At 39.3% G+C, this 17873-nt stretch overlaps 1 protein-coding gene across 1 annotated transcript; it reads right to left on the reverse strand.

The window, feature by feature from the left end:
* Window positions 1–13075: 13075 nt before the first annotated feature.
* Window positions 13076–17059, reverse strand: LOC140734341 (rho-related GTP-binding protein RhoG-like). The gene is made up of 2 exons (XM_073058163.1): window positions 16966–17059; window positions 13076–15617 (listed from the first exon to the last, which is right to left on the reverse strand). The coding sequence occupies exon 2, from the start codon at window positions 15589–15591 to the stop codon at window positions 15016–15018; it is 576 nt and encodes a 191-aa protein (XP_072914264.1). The 5' UTR covers window positions 15592–15617; window positions 16966–17059; the 3' UTR covers window positions 13076–15015.
* Between the last annotated feature and the right edge of the window lie 814 nt (window positions 17060–17873).

Here is a 17873-nt window from a genome sequence, read left to right on the forward strand (position 1 = left end):
GCTTCATGGGCAGCAGCTTGCTCTCCATATCGTACTGGCCAGGCTTGTGTATCTAGGCAGCTAATACACAATATCCATGGTCATTTCTGACTGACAGAGGCCTCAGGGATTCCAGATTTTTTTTTAAATTAAAAATTAACCCTCCGGCATACAATAAACAAAAATCAGCAGGATGAACCAAGAAATCTGCCTTCTACTGAGGGCCAGATCAGTGGCATTCAGGTCTGGCAATCAAATACAAGCGATCCAGTACAACCACTAATAAGCCATCTCATATGCAAATTCTGGACCAAAATGGAATCACAGAAGGGTGCTCAATAGCTGTGATAGTGAAAGCTATCAACCTCCTACAGAGTAAAATCAAGTGACATATGTGACAACAAGGTTTCACTCCCAGATGAGCTCAATGCCTTTTATGCTCACTTTGACTGACAGTACATGGAGGCACTCCCACAGCCCCTAATGATACTGCGATTTTAGTCTCTGAGGCTGATATGAGAGCATCATTCTGTAGGGTGAATCTACAGAAAGCATTTAGCACAGGTTGAGCACTGAAGACCTGTGCTGATCAACTGACTGGAGTGTTCACTGATATCTTTAAGCTCTCACTTTAGCAGCGTGAGGTACCCACCTGCTTCAAGCAGGCTTCAATTACACTGGTTCTCACAAAGAACATAGTAAGCTGCTGCAATAACTATCATACAGTAGCACTCACGTCATTAAATACTTTGAGAGGTTGGTGATGAAATATATCAACTCCTGCTGGAGGGGTGACTTGGATCCACTTCACTTTGTCTACTGCCACAATAGAACAACAGCATAGACTCTTCACTCAACCCGAGAACATCTGGACACTGAAGATGCATCATTGGGATGCTCTTTACTGACGACAGCTCAGCATTCAATATTATCATCCGCTCAAAGCTAAATCTGTAAGCTCCAATATCTAGGCCTTAATACCTCCTTGTGCAACTGGATCCTTGATTTTCTCAGTTGCAGACCCCCATTAGTTCGGATTGGCAGCAACATCTCCTCTATAATCACTTTCAGCACAGGTGCAACACAAGGCTGTGTACTTAGATCCTGCTCTACTCACTTTATATGTATGACTGCAAAGCTAAGCACAGCTCCAATGTGTTATTTAAGTTTGCTGATGACGCCACTATTGTTGGCAGAATCAAAGGTGGTGAAAAATCAGCATATAGGAGGGAGATTGAAAATCTAGCTGAGTGATGACATAACAATGATCTCCCACTCAGTGACAGTATGTCCTAGGAGTTGCTAGTTGATCACAGGAGAAGAAAATCAGAGGACCATGGGCCAGTCCTCATCAGATGATCAGAGGAGGACAGGGTCAGTAACCTCAGTGTTATCATTTCAGAGGATCTGTCCTAGGACCTGCAATTACAAAGAAAGCATGGCAGCACCTCTACTTCCTTAGAAGTTTGCAAAGATTCTGCATGATACCCAAAACTTTGACAAACTTCTATAGATGTGTGGTGTAGTTTATTGACTGGTTGTCTCATTCTCTGGTATGGAAAAACCTACAAAAAAAAATAGTGGATAAAGCCCTCCCCACCATTGAGTACATCTACAAGGAGCACAGTTGCAGGAAAGTGGCATCCATCGTCAAAGACTCCAACCATCCAGGCCATGCTCTCTTCTCACTGCTGCCATCTGGAAGGAGGTACAGGAGCCTCTGGAGCCAAACCACGAGGTTCAGGAACTGTTATTGCCCCTCAACAATCAGGCTCTATAACCAGAGGGACTAACTTCACTCACCCCAACACTGAACTTCTCCCACAATCAATGGACTCACTGTCAAGGACTCATCACCTCATGTTCTGTATATAATTTTTTTGTATTTGCAGTTTGTAGTCTTTTGCGTATTAGTTGCTTGTCATGTTGTGTACGTTGCTTTCATTGATTCTCTTGGGTTTCTTTGTATTTAATGTGAATGCCTGCAAGAAAATGAATCAGGTTGTTTTTGGTATGTACTTTGATAATAAATTTACTTTGAATTTTCAAGTGAAATCATAGTCCCAAAGCTTTATTGAATATTAACACCCTTTATTGAATATTAATATCGAGCTAAATTCTAGTATTAATTTATTTTAAGAATAGTGTATATTACAATACAATTTTTCCCCTCAGTCTTTCTCATGATTATTTTTCTCCATTTCGTAACAGTATTCCTGTGAAAGAGGCATGAGATCATTAGTGGCTCAACATTTTTTGACAAACTGGAGGAATAAAGGCAACTTTCTTTTGGTTGACCAAAAGGTGACTCTTTACAAGTTTAAGGTCTATAATGTGATAAATACATAAAATAATTAAAACATTCAGCAGCTCAAGTAAATCCTGACAGAGGGAAAGAATTAATATTTCAAGTTAATGACATTTAATTACGAAACTAAGAAATGCAAACTTGTTTTAATTTGCTGGGAGAGGGGAGGGACGTATAAAACAAATGATTGTGATAAAATCAAGACCAGTAGAGACTAAATGATGCAAATAATGGTGATGTTATCTGAGAGAGAATGATAAAGGCTTTTTAATAATCTCTCTGGAAGAAATGTAAATAAATGGAGACGAATGAGAAAAGAGAAAAATAATGAAGAAATTGTGTGATACAGCCTAACAGTAACTGGCAAGTCCATTGTTTTGTATCTCATAGCTGCAGCATTTATAACCCCTATTTTCATTATCTCCATGGTTTTTAACAGCTCCTTCATATAATTCGCCCCACCCTTTCTCATCTCACTACTTTGGTTCCTTTTGTTTATACCTGCTCAGAGACACGCCCTTTGTTCTCTCCATCTTAATTCTTATTTGCAACTTTTGGAAAACAAAAAGCTTATTTTGAAGAAAGATCAAACTCAAGGCATTACATTTTGCTCCCCACAGATGTTAAGTGAACTGCTGAGTAATTTCTGCATTTCCTATAAATATTTTAGATTTCATAATTGAATCCATATTGATTTGGTAAACAGATTAGATAAATTACATGGATAATGGTCAAAGACACTAGCAGGCAGATTGTGATTAGTCCTTCTTTCCATTTTGCAGTCTCAACCATTAATACTTCAGGATGATAGCATTCCAATCATAGAATAGATTGCCATATATTGTCTGCTGATGATAGATTCCATTGTGAATGTGATTGACTCTAATTACCTTCTTGATTGCAAAAGATATATGGAATAACTAGAAATATGCATTTCCCTGAGTGAATAAATAAATAGATATGGATTGAAAAGTAAGTGATACAATTATGTGAAGTGAATGGAAAAAGGCAATTGGATTTTTCCATTGACAAGAATTACATTGTCAGAAAACTGGATCATAGCACCTTCATATCACTTGTGCTTCTATATGGACCTGTATTTTATTAAACATCCTCTGCTGTACTAATCCAGCCATTCACTGAACAATTCTAAAAAAATCACTAGGTTGAAGAGCCAAAATAGTATTTCAGTTATCCATCAGCTACAAGCTGATTTGGAGTGTAATCAATTGGAAAGCCCCTAAAAATAGTATCAATTTTAGAGCTTATTACATTGCATAGACACAACACTTCCTTCTGGATTTCAAGTGGCAGTTGTACGATTACAGAGAAATAGGTATTTCAGCACTTTGAGGTTACACCACCATTCATGATCATGGCAGACCATTTACTTCAGTACATTGAAATAGTAATCAAAAATGGCAGAAACTGGAAATTTGGAAAAAAAGCAATGTTGAAAACACCGGATCAGGAAGCATCTGTGGATAAAGAGAGCTCAAGAGATCACGCAGACTAGCTGAGAGAAAATGGAGGTAAAATGGACTAGAAGTTCACCATAATATTTTCAAGGAAAAACAAGCCTACTTTAACACTGCTATTCTGCTCTGCAAGAAGAGTCCATTCTTCCAAGATTATTTCAGATATAGCGGTGATTCAAGAATGGGGAAGATGTTTCCTACTCTGGGGGGAACCAGAACTAGAGGGGACAGCCTCAAAATTGAGGGATGACTCTTTAGAACAGAAGTAAGGAGGGATTTTTTAGCCAGAGTAGTAAATCGGTGGAATGTTCTGCCATAGACTCCTGTGGAGGCCCAAGTCCGTGGGTATATTTAAGGCAGGAGTTCATTGTTTCCTGATTGGTCAGGGCATCAAAGGATATGGCGAGAAGGCAAGTGTATGGGGTTGAGTGGGATCCAGAATCAGCCACGATGGAATGGCGGAGCAGGCTGATGGGCTGAATGGCCTAATTCTGCTCCTATGTCTTATGGTCTAATATTGTTCTCGACTATAAACCAACTGTAGAACCCTGCCCCATACAATGTTCTCAGTCAAGCATCTGCCACAAAATTTGAGGAATTCACAATATTTTAAATTGAATCAAAAGTACTTCCATTAGGGAGAGTATAGATACAGAAATTAGTAGTCCCTATAGCCAACCCCAAAAAGACAGCAACCATGTCACAACTTACAAGGATTTCCAATTCAGATCTAAGATTGTAACAAAGAGTAAACCATCTTCTTTGGCTTGATCCTGTTGCCACCACATTTTTAAAGGCTCTTTTAATAGTGTTTTCAAATCTGTTATAAAAATTAACACATCCTTTGAAACTGGAGTTATTCCAGATGCCTTCAGAATTGCGGCCGTCAAACCTCAACTTAAAAAGTTAAATCTTGATAGTGAGGTACTAGTTACCCACAGGCCAAAATCAAATCTTTCTGAATGAGAACAATATTCTGGAAAAATTTCAGTCAGGTTTTACTGCAAACCATGGTATGGAGATGGCCCTTATCAAAATTGTCAGTGACTTTAGGTTCAGCACCGATGTCAACAGTATATCATTTCTAACTCTCCTAGATCCACGTGCTGCTTTTGTCACAAATGACCACAACATTCTCCAAGATTGCCTGGGCTGGCCTCTCCAGGAGTGCTCTTAATTGGTTTTGCTGATATCTCAGAGTGGGAAAAAACTGTCTGTATTGGAGACCAATTTCCTGAGATACAAGGTACTTGTTGGTGTTGCTCAGGAAGCTGTCTTGGTCCCTACTTTTCTCCTTATTCATGCTCCCGAGGAGACATCATTAGAGAGCATAAACATAATTTTCACCGTTATGCGGATGACACACAGTTGTATATCTCGGTTGAGCCTGATGATGATAACATTCTACCTTCCTCGAATTCTGATATGGCTGCAATAAACAAAAATGAATGAGCAATAATTTCCTAACATCAAATGAAGATAAAATTGAAACACTTTTGGTTAGTCCCAAAGCCAAAAGAGATAAACTTTTTGAAACATTTGGGAACTTGGCTCCCCTTGTAAAATAAGAAGTAACTAAATCCCATCTGAAGAAACTGACTACAGAATTTCTACACTTAAAGAATATTTGTTTCTGTCATGTAATGATGCTGAAAAAATAATTTATGTCTTTATATCGAATAGATTGGATTATAACCATATAACAATTACAGCACGGAAACAGGCCATCTCGGCCCTTCTAGTCTGTGCCAAACGCTTACTCTCACGTAGTCCCACTGACCTGCACTCAGCCCATTACCCTCCATTCCTTTCATGTCCATATACCTATTCAATTTTTTTTTTAAATGACAACATTGAACCTGCCTCTACCACTTCTACTGGAAGGGGCCCTAAACTTTTGCCCCTTAACTCTCAACTCATGTCCTCTTGTTTGAACCTCCCCTACTCTCAACGGAAAAAGCCTATCCATGTCAACTCTACCTATCCTCCTCATAATTTTAAATACCTCTATCAAGTCCCCCCTCAACTTTCTACGCTTCAAAGAATAAAGACCTAACTTGTTCAACCTTTCTCTGTAACTTAAGTGCTGAAACCCAGATAACATTCTAGTAAATCTCCTTTGTACTCTCTCTATTTTGTTGACATCTTTCCTATAATTCGGTGACCGGAACTGTACACAATACTCCAAATTTGGCCTCACCAATGCCTTGTACAATTTTAACAATACATCCCAACTCCTATACTCAATGCTCTGATTTATAAAGGCCAGCATACCAAAAGCTTTCTTCACCACCCTATCCACATGAGATTCCACCTTCAGGGAGCTATGCACCATTATTCCTAGATCACTCTGTTTTACCGCATTCTTCAATGCCCTACCATTTATCATGTATGTCCTAGTTTGATTAGTCCTACCAAAATGTAGCACCTCACACTTATCAGCATTAAACTCCAACTGCCATCTTTCAGCCCACTGTTCTAACTGGCCCAAATCTCTCCACAAGCTTTGAAAACCTACTTCATTATCCACAATGCCACCTACCTTAGTATCATCTGCATACTTACTAATCCAATTTACCACCCCATCATCCGATCATTAATGTATATGACAAACAGCATTGGACCCAGAATAGATCCCTGAGGTACACCACTAGTCACCAGCCTCCAACCTGACAAACAGTTATCCACCACTACTCTCTGGCATCTCCCATCCAGCCACAGTTGAATCCATTTTACTACTTCAATACTAATACCCAACGATTGAACCTTCCTAACTAACCTTCTGTGTGGAACCTTGTCAAAGGCCTTACTGAAGTCCATATAGACAACATCCACTGCTTTACCCTCGTCAACTTTCCTAGTAACCTCTTCAAAAAAATCCAGTAAGATTTGTCAAACATAACCTTCCACGCACAAATCCATGCTGACTGTTCCTAATCAGACCCTGTCTATCCAGATAATTATATATACCATCTCTAAGAATACTTTCCATTAATTTACCCACCACTGACGTCAAACACAGGCCGATAATTGGTAGGCTAACTCTTAGAACCATTTTTAAACAATGGAACCACATGAGCAATACGCTAATCCTCCGGCACCATCCCCGTTTCTAATGACATTTGAAATATTTCTGTCATTTTCCCTGCTTTTTCTACACTAACTTCCCTCAAGGTCCAAGGGAATATCCTGTCCACTTTTATATTATTTAAAAGCGCCAGTACTGCCTCTTCTTTAGTTATCATAGTTTCCATAAGTACCCTACTTGTTTCCCTTACCTTACACAATTTAATATCCTTCTCCTTAGTGAATACCGAAGAAAAGAAATTGTTCAAAATCTCCCCCATCTCTTTTGGCTCCACACATAGCTGCCCACTCTGATTCTCTAAAGGACCAATTTTATCCCTCACTATCCTTTTGCTATTAATATAACTGTAGAAACCCTTTGGATTTATTTACACCTTACTTGCCAAAGCAATCTCATATCTTTTTAGCTTTTCTAATTTCTTTCTAAAGATTCTTTTTACACTCTTTATATTTCTCGAGCACCTAATTTACTCCATGCTGCCTATACCTATTGTAGATCTCTCTCTTTTTCCGAACCAAGTTTCCAATATCCCTTGAAAACCATGGCTCTCTCAAACTTTTAATATTTCCTTTCAACCTAACAGGAACATAAAGATTCTGTACCCTCAAAATTTTACCTTTAAATTACTTCCATTTCTCTATTACATCCTTCCCATAAATCAAATTGTCCCAATCCACTCCTTCTAAATCCTTTCACATCTCCTCAAAATTAGCCTTTCTCCAATCAAAAATCTCAACCCTGGGTCCAGACCTATCCTTCTCCATAATTATATTGAAACTAATGGCATTGTGATCACTGGACCCGAAGTGCTCCCCAAGACATACCTCCATCACCTGACCTATCTCATTCCCTAACAGGAGATCCAACACTGCCCCTTCTCTAGTTGGTACCTCTATGTATTGCTGCAAAAAACTATCCTGCACACATTTTACGAACTCCAAACCATTCAGCCCTTTTACAGAATGGGCTTCCCAGTCTATGTGTGGAAAATTAAAATCTCCCAGAATCATAACCTTGTGCTTACTACAAATATCTGCTATCTCCTTACAAATTTGCTCCTCCAATTCTCACTCCCCATTAGGTGGTCTATAATACACCCCTATGTGTTACTACACCTCTTCCATTCCTCAATTCCACTCAAATAGCCTCCCTAGACGAGCCCTCTAATCTATCCTGCCAGAGCACCGCTGTAATATTTTCTCTGACAAGCAATGCAACACTTTCCCCTCTTGACCCTCCGATTCTATCACACCTGAAGCAATGAAATCCAGGAACATTTAGTTGCCAATCATAACCCTCCTGCAACCATGTTTCACTAACAGCTACAACATCATATTTCCAGTTATCAATCCATGCTCTAAGCTCATCCACCTTTCTTACAATGCTCCTAGCATTAAAATAGATGCATTTAAGAAATTCTCCACCTCTTACTCTCCGTTTATCCCTAACGGTGCAAACAACTTTATTATCTTTTTCTTCCTTCTCCCCTCCATCTTCGGTCTGAGTGCTCCCCTTCTCCATCACCTGCTTATCCTTCCTCACATACTGTCTACCAGTTTTGTCTATTTGTGAACTAACTTCCTCTGTCCAAGTCTCTTCAATTTGATTCCCACCCCCCAACCATTCTAGTTTAAAGTCTCCCCAGTAGCCTTAGCAAATCTCCCCACCAGGATAATGGTTTCCCTAGGATTCAAGTGCAACCCGTCCTTTTTGTACAGGTCACATCTGCCCCAAAAGAGGTCCCAATGATCCAGAAACTTGAATCCCTGCCCCCTGCTCTAATCCCTCAGCCACACGTTTATCCTCCACCTCATTCCATTCCTACTCTGTCACGTGGCACAGGAAGTAATCCCGAGATTACTACCTTTGCAGTCCTTCTTCTCAACTCCCTATACTCTCCTTTCAGGACCTCTTCCCTTTTCCTACCTATGTCATTGGTACCTATATGTACCACGACCTCTGGCTCCTCACCCTCCCACTTCAGGATATCTTGAACACGATCAGAAACATCCCAGACCTTGGCACCAGGGAGGCAAACTACCATCCAGGTCTCCTGACTGCGTCCACAGAATCGCCTATCTGACCCCCTAACTATTGAGTCCCCTATTACTGCTGCCTTCCTCTTCCTTTCCCTACCCTTCTGAGCTACAGGGCCCGACTCTGTGCCAGAGGCATGGCCACTGTTGCTTCCCCCAGGTAGGCTGTCTCCCCACCCCCCCAACAGTAGTCAAACAGGAGTACTTATTGTCAAGGGGTACAGCCACTGGGGTACTCTCTAGTACCTGACTCTTCCCCCTCCTAACTGTGACCCACCTGTCTGCCTCCCGTGGCCCTGTTGTGACTACCTGCCTGTAACTCCTCTCTTTCAACTCCTCACTCTCCCTGACCAGACAAAGGTCATCCAGCTGCAGCTCCAGTTTCCTAACACGATCCCTTAGGAGCTGCAGCTCGGCGCACCTACCGCAGATATGGATGTCCGGGAAGCAAGGAGACTCCAGGACCTCCCACATCCGACACCGAGAACAACAAGCTGCCCTCATACTCATAATTCCCCCTTTCCTCAAATAACAGGAAAAATTGAAAATGAAACCTACCTTGCATCACCCATTTCTGCCTAAGCCCGTTGAGCCAAAGGCCTTAAGCCTTCACTCTGCTCCTGGCTCACTCCGCAGCCCGCTGTATAAGGCTGTGTTTACTGCAATGCATTTTTTTTTAAACTGGTTTCTGAAGGAATCTATTGACAAATTTCAACTCATTCAGAATGCCACTGTGCTGGACTTTTAATTAAAACCATGATGAGGGGGCATCTGACTCCCATCCCAGCTACTCTACATTGGCTTATGTATTAGAATTGATTTTAAAGTTCCCTTACTTGATTTTAAAGCTCTCGATGGTCCTCAATGAACCAGAGTACATCAGAATCGCTTTCGTCTTTGTAATCCTGCTCAAGCTCTCAGGTCTTTCTCTGTCAGTCTGTTAAACAATCTCCCTCAAGAAGTACCTCACAGGTCAGCTTTTTGGAACTATGCTCCTAAACATTGGAACTCAATACCTGTATGTGATACAGACTCCATTGATACTTTTAACACCTGGTCAAAACCTACTTATTTAACCCTGCTTTTAACTAACATATTATCTTTTATTTTCATATTTGCACTTTATCCCATCGTAAAGCATTTTGAACCATATCATTTGCATGAAAAGTGCTGTATAAGTAAGTTATGATTAAAGAAAGTTATCATTTTATCCACAATGCTGTGTATTGGAAAATGAGGTTCTTTTTCCTGTTCTCAATTTAAATGACATACCCCATATCCCAAGGCTATGTTCCCTAGTTATGGTCACTTTAGCTAGTGGGAACATCCTCCCTATATCTCATGTGTCTACTCCTAGAATTGTATGGGTTTCTATTATTCTTATTCTTCTGTACTGTAGTGAATTTGGATCAAACCTGATCAATTTCTCTTCAGATAGCAGTCCTTCCATCCCATGGATCAGTCTTAGTAAATCTTTGTAGGATTTGTGCCATGGAAAGGAGGCTAACATAGAACACAAAATTTTAGGTAGAGGTCTCACCAAGTCCTGTACAGGTATAGAAAGACATTCTTGCTCTTGAAGCAAAAGCCAACACATCTTTTGCCTTCCTAACTGCTTCCTCCATCTTCTCTTTTCCCAAACTATTGCCATTCTTATGTTTTCCTATATTTAGAAGCAAAGCGGATAACCTGTTCTGGTAAGATGGTGGCATGCTTGGCTGCAGCGGGCTTTCCAGGTTTAGAAAGTGGAACAAATGTGTCTGAAACATTTTTGTTAACACAAGATCCTGTTAAACTTTGGTAATATAAAATACCGCAGATGCAGTTCATTGCCGAGACTGACAGCAAGGGAATTGTGTGATCTTGATTGTCGCATGGAGCAGTCCCTCATGCCCCAGTATCACCCATTACAACCATCCAGGGGAGGAGGCACCACAGGCAGTGTGGGAGAGTACGGAGGTGGTTGCAGTGGGTGAGCTGGAATCAATGCTGGCTCTAAAGCATTCACTTCCTGGAAGACATGCTAGATTGCATTCATCTGCAGCTGACTCAGAGGAACTGTTGCATACTTGTTCTTGCAGAAACCTGGCTCCAGGACAACTTCAGTCTTCAGGCCATGTCACTCAATTTTCCTAATTTTTGTGCTATTGATACTCTTTGCCCTGATGATTGAATGATAATGAAACTTGAACTTACATTTATCTTGTGTAACTCACACTGGGCTTCTTCGCACCCTTTACTCAGTTGACCCCATCCCAGCTTCAATTCATCTGCAACCTGAGGCAGTTGAAACTGAAACAATAACCTTATTCAAGTTATTGATATACATATTCCCAGGCACTGATCCTCTTGCATCCAATAATGTGCCTGTCCTTTTGAAGCAGACCCCTTTATTCTGTTTCCTGTCTGCCAATCAATTCTTACTACCTATTTGCTTTAAATTTCCACTCTTAACCTCTTAGGTGGGACCTTATTAAAGCACCTAAAAATAGATTCTGTATCAGAGGCTTTAAATATTGATCAGGCATATTATTTCCTGACTATCATGTGACAGATGTACAGTTACAATCATTAAACAGAAGGTTTCAGTCCTGCATTAAAGTTTCTAACCTTAATGACCAAACAGGTAGAAGTTTCCCTTTTTAGTGATACAACATTGAAATCCATTCAGTGCAATACTCTTATGTGGGCTGCTTTGCACAAGTACTTGTTGATATCACATTCTGTACCAGAATGGGTTGATGACATTTCTTTCCCATTACCAGCTTCAAACTGTACAAGTACTTTTCTCACCTGTATAGATGAAAAAAAAACACTTCCCTGTATGTAATCCTTTTACATGTAAAATGAGCTGTCACATGCATTTTAAAAATTGGACTTGTAATCAAAATTTAAACATATTCCATAACATAGGAAATTACACTCGTGTTTTTAACCAAACTCCCCGTTAATGTACCAAGCAATGACATGACATGTATTTCACTTTCTTGTAGTCAAGGGTTGCAGCACAATTTAATGTAACAATTTTTAATCTCTTTCTTTAGAATCAGTATCTTAAATCATTAAATTCATGGATGACTTTAATATTTTAAATTTCTTCAAGCCACATCACCCTAGCAACCCCACAACCACGATTAACCCTAACCTAATCACAGGGACAATTTACAATGACCAATTAACCTACACAGTACGTCTTTGGACTGTGGAATGAAACCAGAACACCCAGGGAAAACCCATGCATTCCACAGGGAGGATGTACCAAGACTCCGTATAGAACAATGTCAGAATTGAACTCCAAACTGTCTTCATGTTGCGTTAAATGCTACACTACCATGGTGGCCAATATTCACTAAATGCAACAGCCATACTTATTTAATAAGACGCACTTGAGGCAACTTTGTTTGATAATGCTTAGAGTGGCAAGCATCACTGGCAAGTACTGCATTGATTACTCGCATCTAAAACTACAAAGCTGATAATGAACCTGCAACCATTTTAATCTAAGTGGTGAATATATTTGTACAATACTTAGATAATTTATTGCAGTCTTAAATTTTATAGTGGCAGATTAGTACAGAAGGCAAACTACAAAACAAATGTACTTTCAAAATAAAGCCTATAGTTTGCATAGCAAAAGTGCAAGTGATTAGTCATGTGGCTGGCTAGTAACTTTATTTATAAGGAACAAGCAACCTTAAATGGGAATGAATCAATCCAAATATCCATTGACATGGGGTTTGTTTTCACAAGTTTTTATTAATATTTCTGTTAGAGAAAAAAGTTGTGGAAATTAGAAATTCACAGTAGGAATGAGGAGAGTAAGACTTCAAGATTGTTAAGCCCCCATTTATCAGATAAAGAACAGATGTAGGTTTAGTTCCAATGTATCAGTAAACTTGCAGTGCAGTTAAATATCTGATTGAATCTGAAACAGTTGATCCAAGTGTGACCACAAAATTGAGGTTTTGTCTAAAACTGAAAGACAACATCACAAATTCAGGAACAAAGGCACATTAATTGCATTTTGTTGTGAATAATTTGTAAAATTAGGTCATTTGCTATGGGCTGATTAAAAAAAAAACAAATCACTATAAGCGGCTGCAATTATGCAAACAGCTGAATATAAAACATTTTAGATTTTTAAAATAAGGCAGTTATCCACAGTTCAGAAAGTTACACAACTCAATTATGAATGAAAATTAAATTTTATTTCAGCAGTACAATTCTTAATAAATCATTTCAAAACAATGCAGTCCTAATTTACATTTTTTTTCTAAAAACATGACTCAGGTTTCTAGTGCATAGTAATAGCATTTCCCATCATGGTTACAGCGTAGTGAAAAGCATGATAATGACAAAAACAAAAAAAATAGGATTTTATTCTTTAATTCCACTCAGACTGGCAACATTTTTCTTTGTGTTTGCTTCACAGCTATCACTGTATCAATAATGATAGCAAAACTAAATTACTGGATCCCAAATATACAGCTTTGTAAAACAAAGGACTGGGCCATTTTGAAATGAGAATCTAATACAGGCTTCTTCAATACTGCAATAAAAACCATCAAATTTCCTCTAGAGTAGAAGATGGGATAAATTAAATTTTGTTTTAAACGTACAACGGAATTTCAATGTTACATTTAAGGTTAGAGTTTGAAATGTATTTGGAGCAAACCACTTTCCAGGTCTTTATTTGGCAATCTTAATGTAGAAAGCAGTTTTGCCCTATCTTGCCTTGATCATGCATGCCAAAAACAAAATGTTAGACAGTTAAATTGCCTACACTGATACATTCAGGTTGGCTCACTTTTGGTCATCTTTCTGCTAAATGATGCCAATAGGGTATCCCACAGACGGAACTAAAAACAGATCACAGAATCCCTCAACACAAATAAAGATTACTTTAAATCAAAAAATTAATTAATACAAGCTGAATATCACTGTTCCACAACTACCAGATTTAATGTTATGTTAGTCACATCCGAGTTTATCTCAAAGAACAAGAATTGTGCACCAAACGTACCACCATATGTAGAAGTGATGCAATACAAACAGTTCAGACTTGATCTAAGATAATTCATATTAGCCATCTTCCCCCACACATTGGCAAATGTCAGTAATTTCTCATTTTCCCTTTCATCCTATGTCAGTACCATCTGCAATGCGCTGAAACACCTGCAAATTCACGCTGTAGCAGGTTGATTCTAGAATTTGTACCTTGTCAGATCTTGCACTTGTGCAATATAAGTATTGGTCAAACTTAATTTGTTTGTGTGCGATTGGAGCTGCATGTATGAAAATGGTCACCAACCGAAAATTCCTGAACAATACCCTACAACACCCAGTGAAGACCACCACGAATATCTTTGTACCAAAATGCATTTGGGAAATTTAATTGCATAGAATTAAAATGTGATTTTAATTTCACCCATTTGAAATCTGATATTTAAAGCTTGTTGCTTTTTGATTAATGTGAAACTTGGTGCAATGGTAGACATTTCACCAAGTCTTTTGACAGTGCCAATGCAGACAGCAAGGAATGTGTTTCATTTTTATAACAGTAAACTGTAGTAAGTATTAGTTCAGGATTTTACATTGAAATGTATGCTTGTGATCATTTATAATTTCATACTAGTACCAATGTGTGAAATATGCTCTGCTTATTAACCAATGTAGTTGTGAAAGCCAGCATCAGCTATTTGAAACCTGAGCAACAGCGGAAAAAAATTGCCATTTGTTTAAAGTGATCAAAACAAGTTTGCTGTTAAACCGTTACATCTCAAAAAAAAGATAGTTGTGAGTAAAGCTATTAATTTAACAGAATTAAGAATCTGAAGAAATCTTTAAAGTGGCTGTTAGAAGGCAATCAATTTAGCTTAGCTCAGGAACAAGAGGACATTTAATTGCAAGCTAGAAAGTCCAGTGCCATTATATCAAATCTCATTAAAGGCCTGCATTTCTGTAAAAATAACACCCAGCCAATAAAGCAGCATTTCAACAATTTCCAGTTTCAGTCATACAAGCTTGTTTTGTGCAAGATCCTTGCGTGACACCACAATGCAATCCAAAACACAGTCGATCCATGGCTTTCAATCTATGTGCAACCACAATGTTCATGTATTCGGGCTACAAAAGTACACAATTTTTGTTTTTCTTTTTTCTGTGAGGATAAAGGACTGCTCTCACAGCCTCCACAAACACCTCTCTGATGCCCTCCTGATTGAGCGCTGAACATTCCAGGTACTTGACCGCTCTAATCTGTTTAGCCAAGGTTACTCCTTGTTGAAACGATGTCGGGGAAAGGCTTTGCTCCTTGAGCTTTTTTACGGTTTCAGAATCACTCCTTAAATCTTTCTTCGTACCAACCAACAGTATGGGAACATTTGGACAGTGGTGTAAAACTTCTGGTTGCCATTTATGGCGAACATTGGCAAAGGAAGAAGGGCTAGCAACGGAAAAACATATGATGAAGACATTACTCTGCGGGTAAGATAGAGTGCGAAGACGATCATACTCTTCCTGCCCTGCTGTATCCCAAAGGTTCAGGCTTACAGTTCGTCCATCAACAGTCATCTGTGCACTATAGTTGTCAAATACAGTGGGAACATATTCTGCAGGAAAAGCATTTGTTGTGTAACTAATGAGAAGGCAGGTCTTCCCAACTGCACCATCTCCAACAACCACGCATTTTATAGTCTGCATTATTCATACAGTATGAAGGTCACACTCTGTTAACGAAAAATTAACAGACATTAAAACAAATCCACAGTACCCAGCAATCACTCAGCTCAACTCTGACTGGCTTCAATCCAATCACAATCAGCTGCAAAGCAATTAGGAGTCAAAAGTTGCTGACAGTTGATTTGGTGTTCAACAAATTAAAAGACAAATATGGTGGGCCATTTCCTGAGAACTAAAACTTTCAAACATGTAGCTATCAGAGCTGAAAACTGCATTTGTTTTACCAGAGACATGTTAATTTTACATTATTACTTGAACAGCAGGTGAATTTGGAAGTATTTCTCATTTCATTATTATTTTGAATACAATTCATGTTCTTTGAAAGTCTGCAATTTGTAAAATGGCTACTGCCATTAAAATTTCAGCAAGTTGAAATTTATCTGAATCAATCCTGATGGATTTCTATTACTTGGTGATCGATAAATATCAACTGAAATCAAGCAGATTTTTTTCACTCAGGTCCCTGTTTAATGTATTTGAAGCATATGGACAATAACTTGCATTAGGAACCATTAATAGTTATACCCCAACATGAATTTTTAAATTCATATTATAAGCAGGCCAGCTGAATAACTAAACAAAGCTTTCACAACAAACAGCTGCAGCAAAAGAACCACACAAAGTTCAGAATTGAGCAAAGGTATTCTCTCCCTTCTTCCCCTTTCTGCCGATCTCGGTAAACAATACTGCCTGTCTTTTTATCCTCAACCCATCAACATTGTCCGCCAACCCAGTTTGGTTTTCTCTTTCTGTTACACCACCCCTTTCTCTTACCTCAGATCTCATCCATCTCCCACTCCTGATTCAATAAACTCCGCCTCCGCAACTTCGCCACACCCAATAAAACTATATTACATATTGCGTGTTTTACTATTATTATTATTATTATAATTATTATCTTGTTTTTTGTGCTGGATCGGATCCGGAGTAACAATTATCTTGTTCTCCTCACACTTGCGTGCAGGAAATGACATTAAACAATCTTGAATTATCTTCTTCCAAGCTTGACATAACCTCCCACATTCAAGTTGTCCACAAGTCGTCCAACTACATAGGGCCAAAGTTACTTGGCACACCCCAGCGTACCTTCCCGCCCGCCCCGGCTCCAACTCTTCCCGTCCCACCATCCTTCCCTCACTCCAACTTTAGTTTCGACTTCTTACTTCCCGTTCCCGGAACCGACGCACCTTCACTTGTTCCGTTCCCTTTCAGCATAATACCCCCAATGCCGGCGTCAAGAATGGGTCTTCGGTCAGGAACAGACACCCGACGAGCGGGTAAGCGGGGTAGCCCGCCGCGGAGCGTCCTAAAATCCACAAACCCGAAGACACTTACCTCCAGCTACCCGGGACAGGCCTCATCCGGGACTCTCGAACACGGCCTGCCGGGGAATGTAGTGCGGCCAGCAACCGGCGCGCTTGCGCAATAAGGCAGGTGTGGCGAGCCGCCCAGCGAGCTGGCGGCGCAGGCGTGCAGTCAACATACATGATATCATTTAGAGTTGGCTGTGAGTAGGGGTGTGATCGCTTGCTTTAAGAGAGGATGGTGATATGAAGAGGAAACAACGATCCTTTGTACTTAATTGCACATTAAACATTCCAAGATAAATAGATTTGTAACACATATGACACATCTAAATTTATGGACAATAATTGTTTTAATAATAGCCTTTTAAAGATTGTCTGCTCCACAACAATGTGTATAGAAAGTTCTAGAGGCACTGTGAAACAGAACCAATAATGGAAAAAAACCACTTGCGTCATGTAGAATCCATGCAGAGAGAAATAGACTATATCTCTGTAGAAAGAGAAACAATTAATGTTTCAGTTCTGATCAAGGTCTGGGATTTAAAATGTCAACTTTTTTGATATGTTGCAGACCACCCAGTTCGTTCTGTTTTTATTTCAGATTTTCATTGTCTGCAGTTTTCTCAATGGTTTCAGCTGCAGATCAGGAAGAGGTAGAAAGAATAGGGGGAAAGGTTGTAAGATAGTGTAGACCAATGTTGTCAAGATAATGATTACAAAAGCTGAGAGACAGAAGAGGTAAAAAACAATTGAAATTGAATGATAAAGTCAAATTTTTAAGAGGTATGAAGAATGGTATTCTAGAGCTTTTGAAGGCACAACTCAGAGTGTGGAAGGAAAGATAAACACATTCAAGAAACCAGCATTTGGAGGACTGTAACTATTTTCAAAAGAGGTGCTGGAAGTGAGCTACGGATATCAGGATAAAGGCATGGA

Source organism: Hemitrygon akajei, chromosome 10 (assembly GCF_048418815.1).
Source record: "Hemitrygon akajei chromosome 10, sHemAka1.3, whole genome shotgun sequence".
Lineage (NCBI taxonomy): Eukaryota > Metazoa > Chordata > Chondrichthyes > Myliobatiformes > Dasyatidae > Hemitrygon > Hemitrygon akajei.

Bases quoted from the DNA above. Each gene is read 5' to 3' on its own strand.
- LOC140734341 (XM_073058163.1), bottom strand. From the start codon at position 15,591: ATGCAGACTATAAAATGCGTGGTTGTTGGAGATGGTGCAGTTGGGAAG.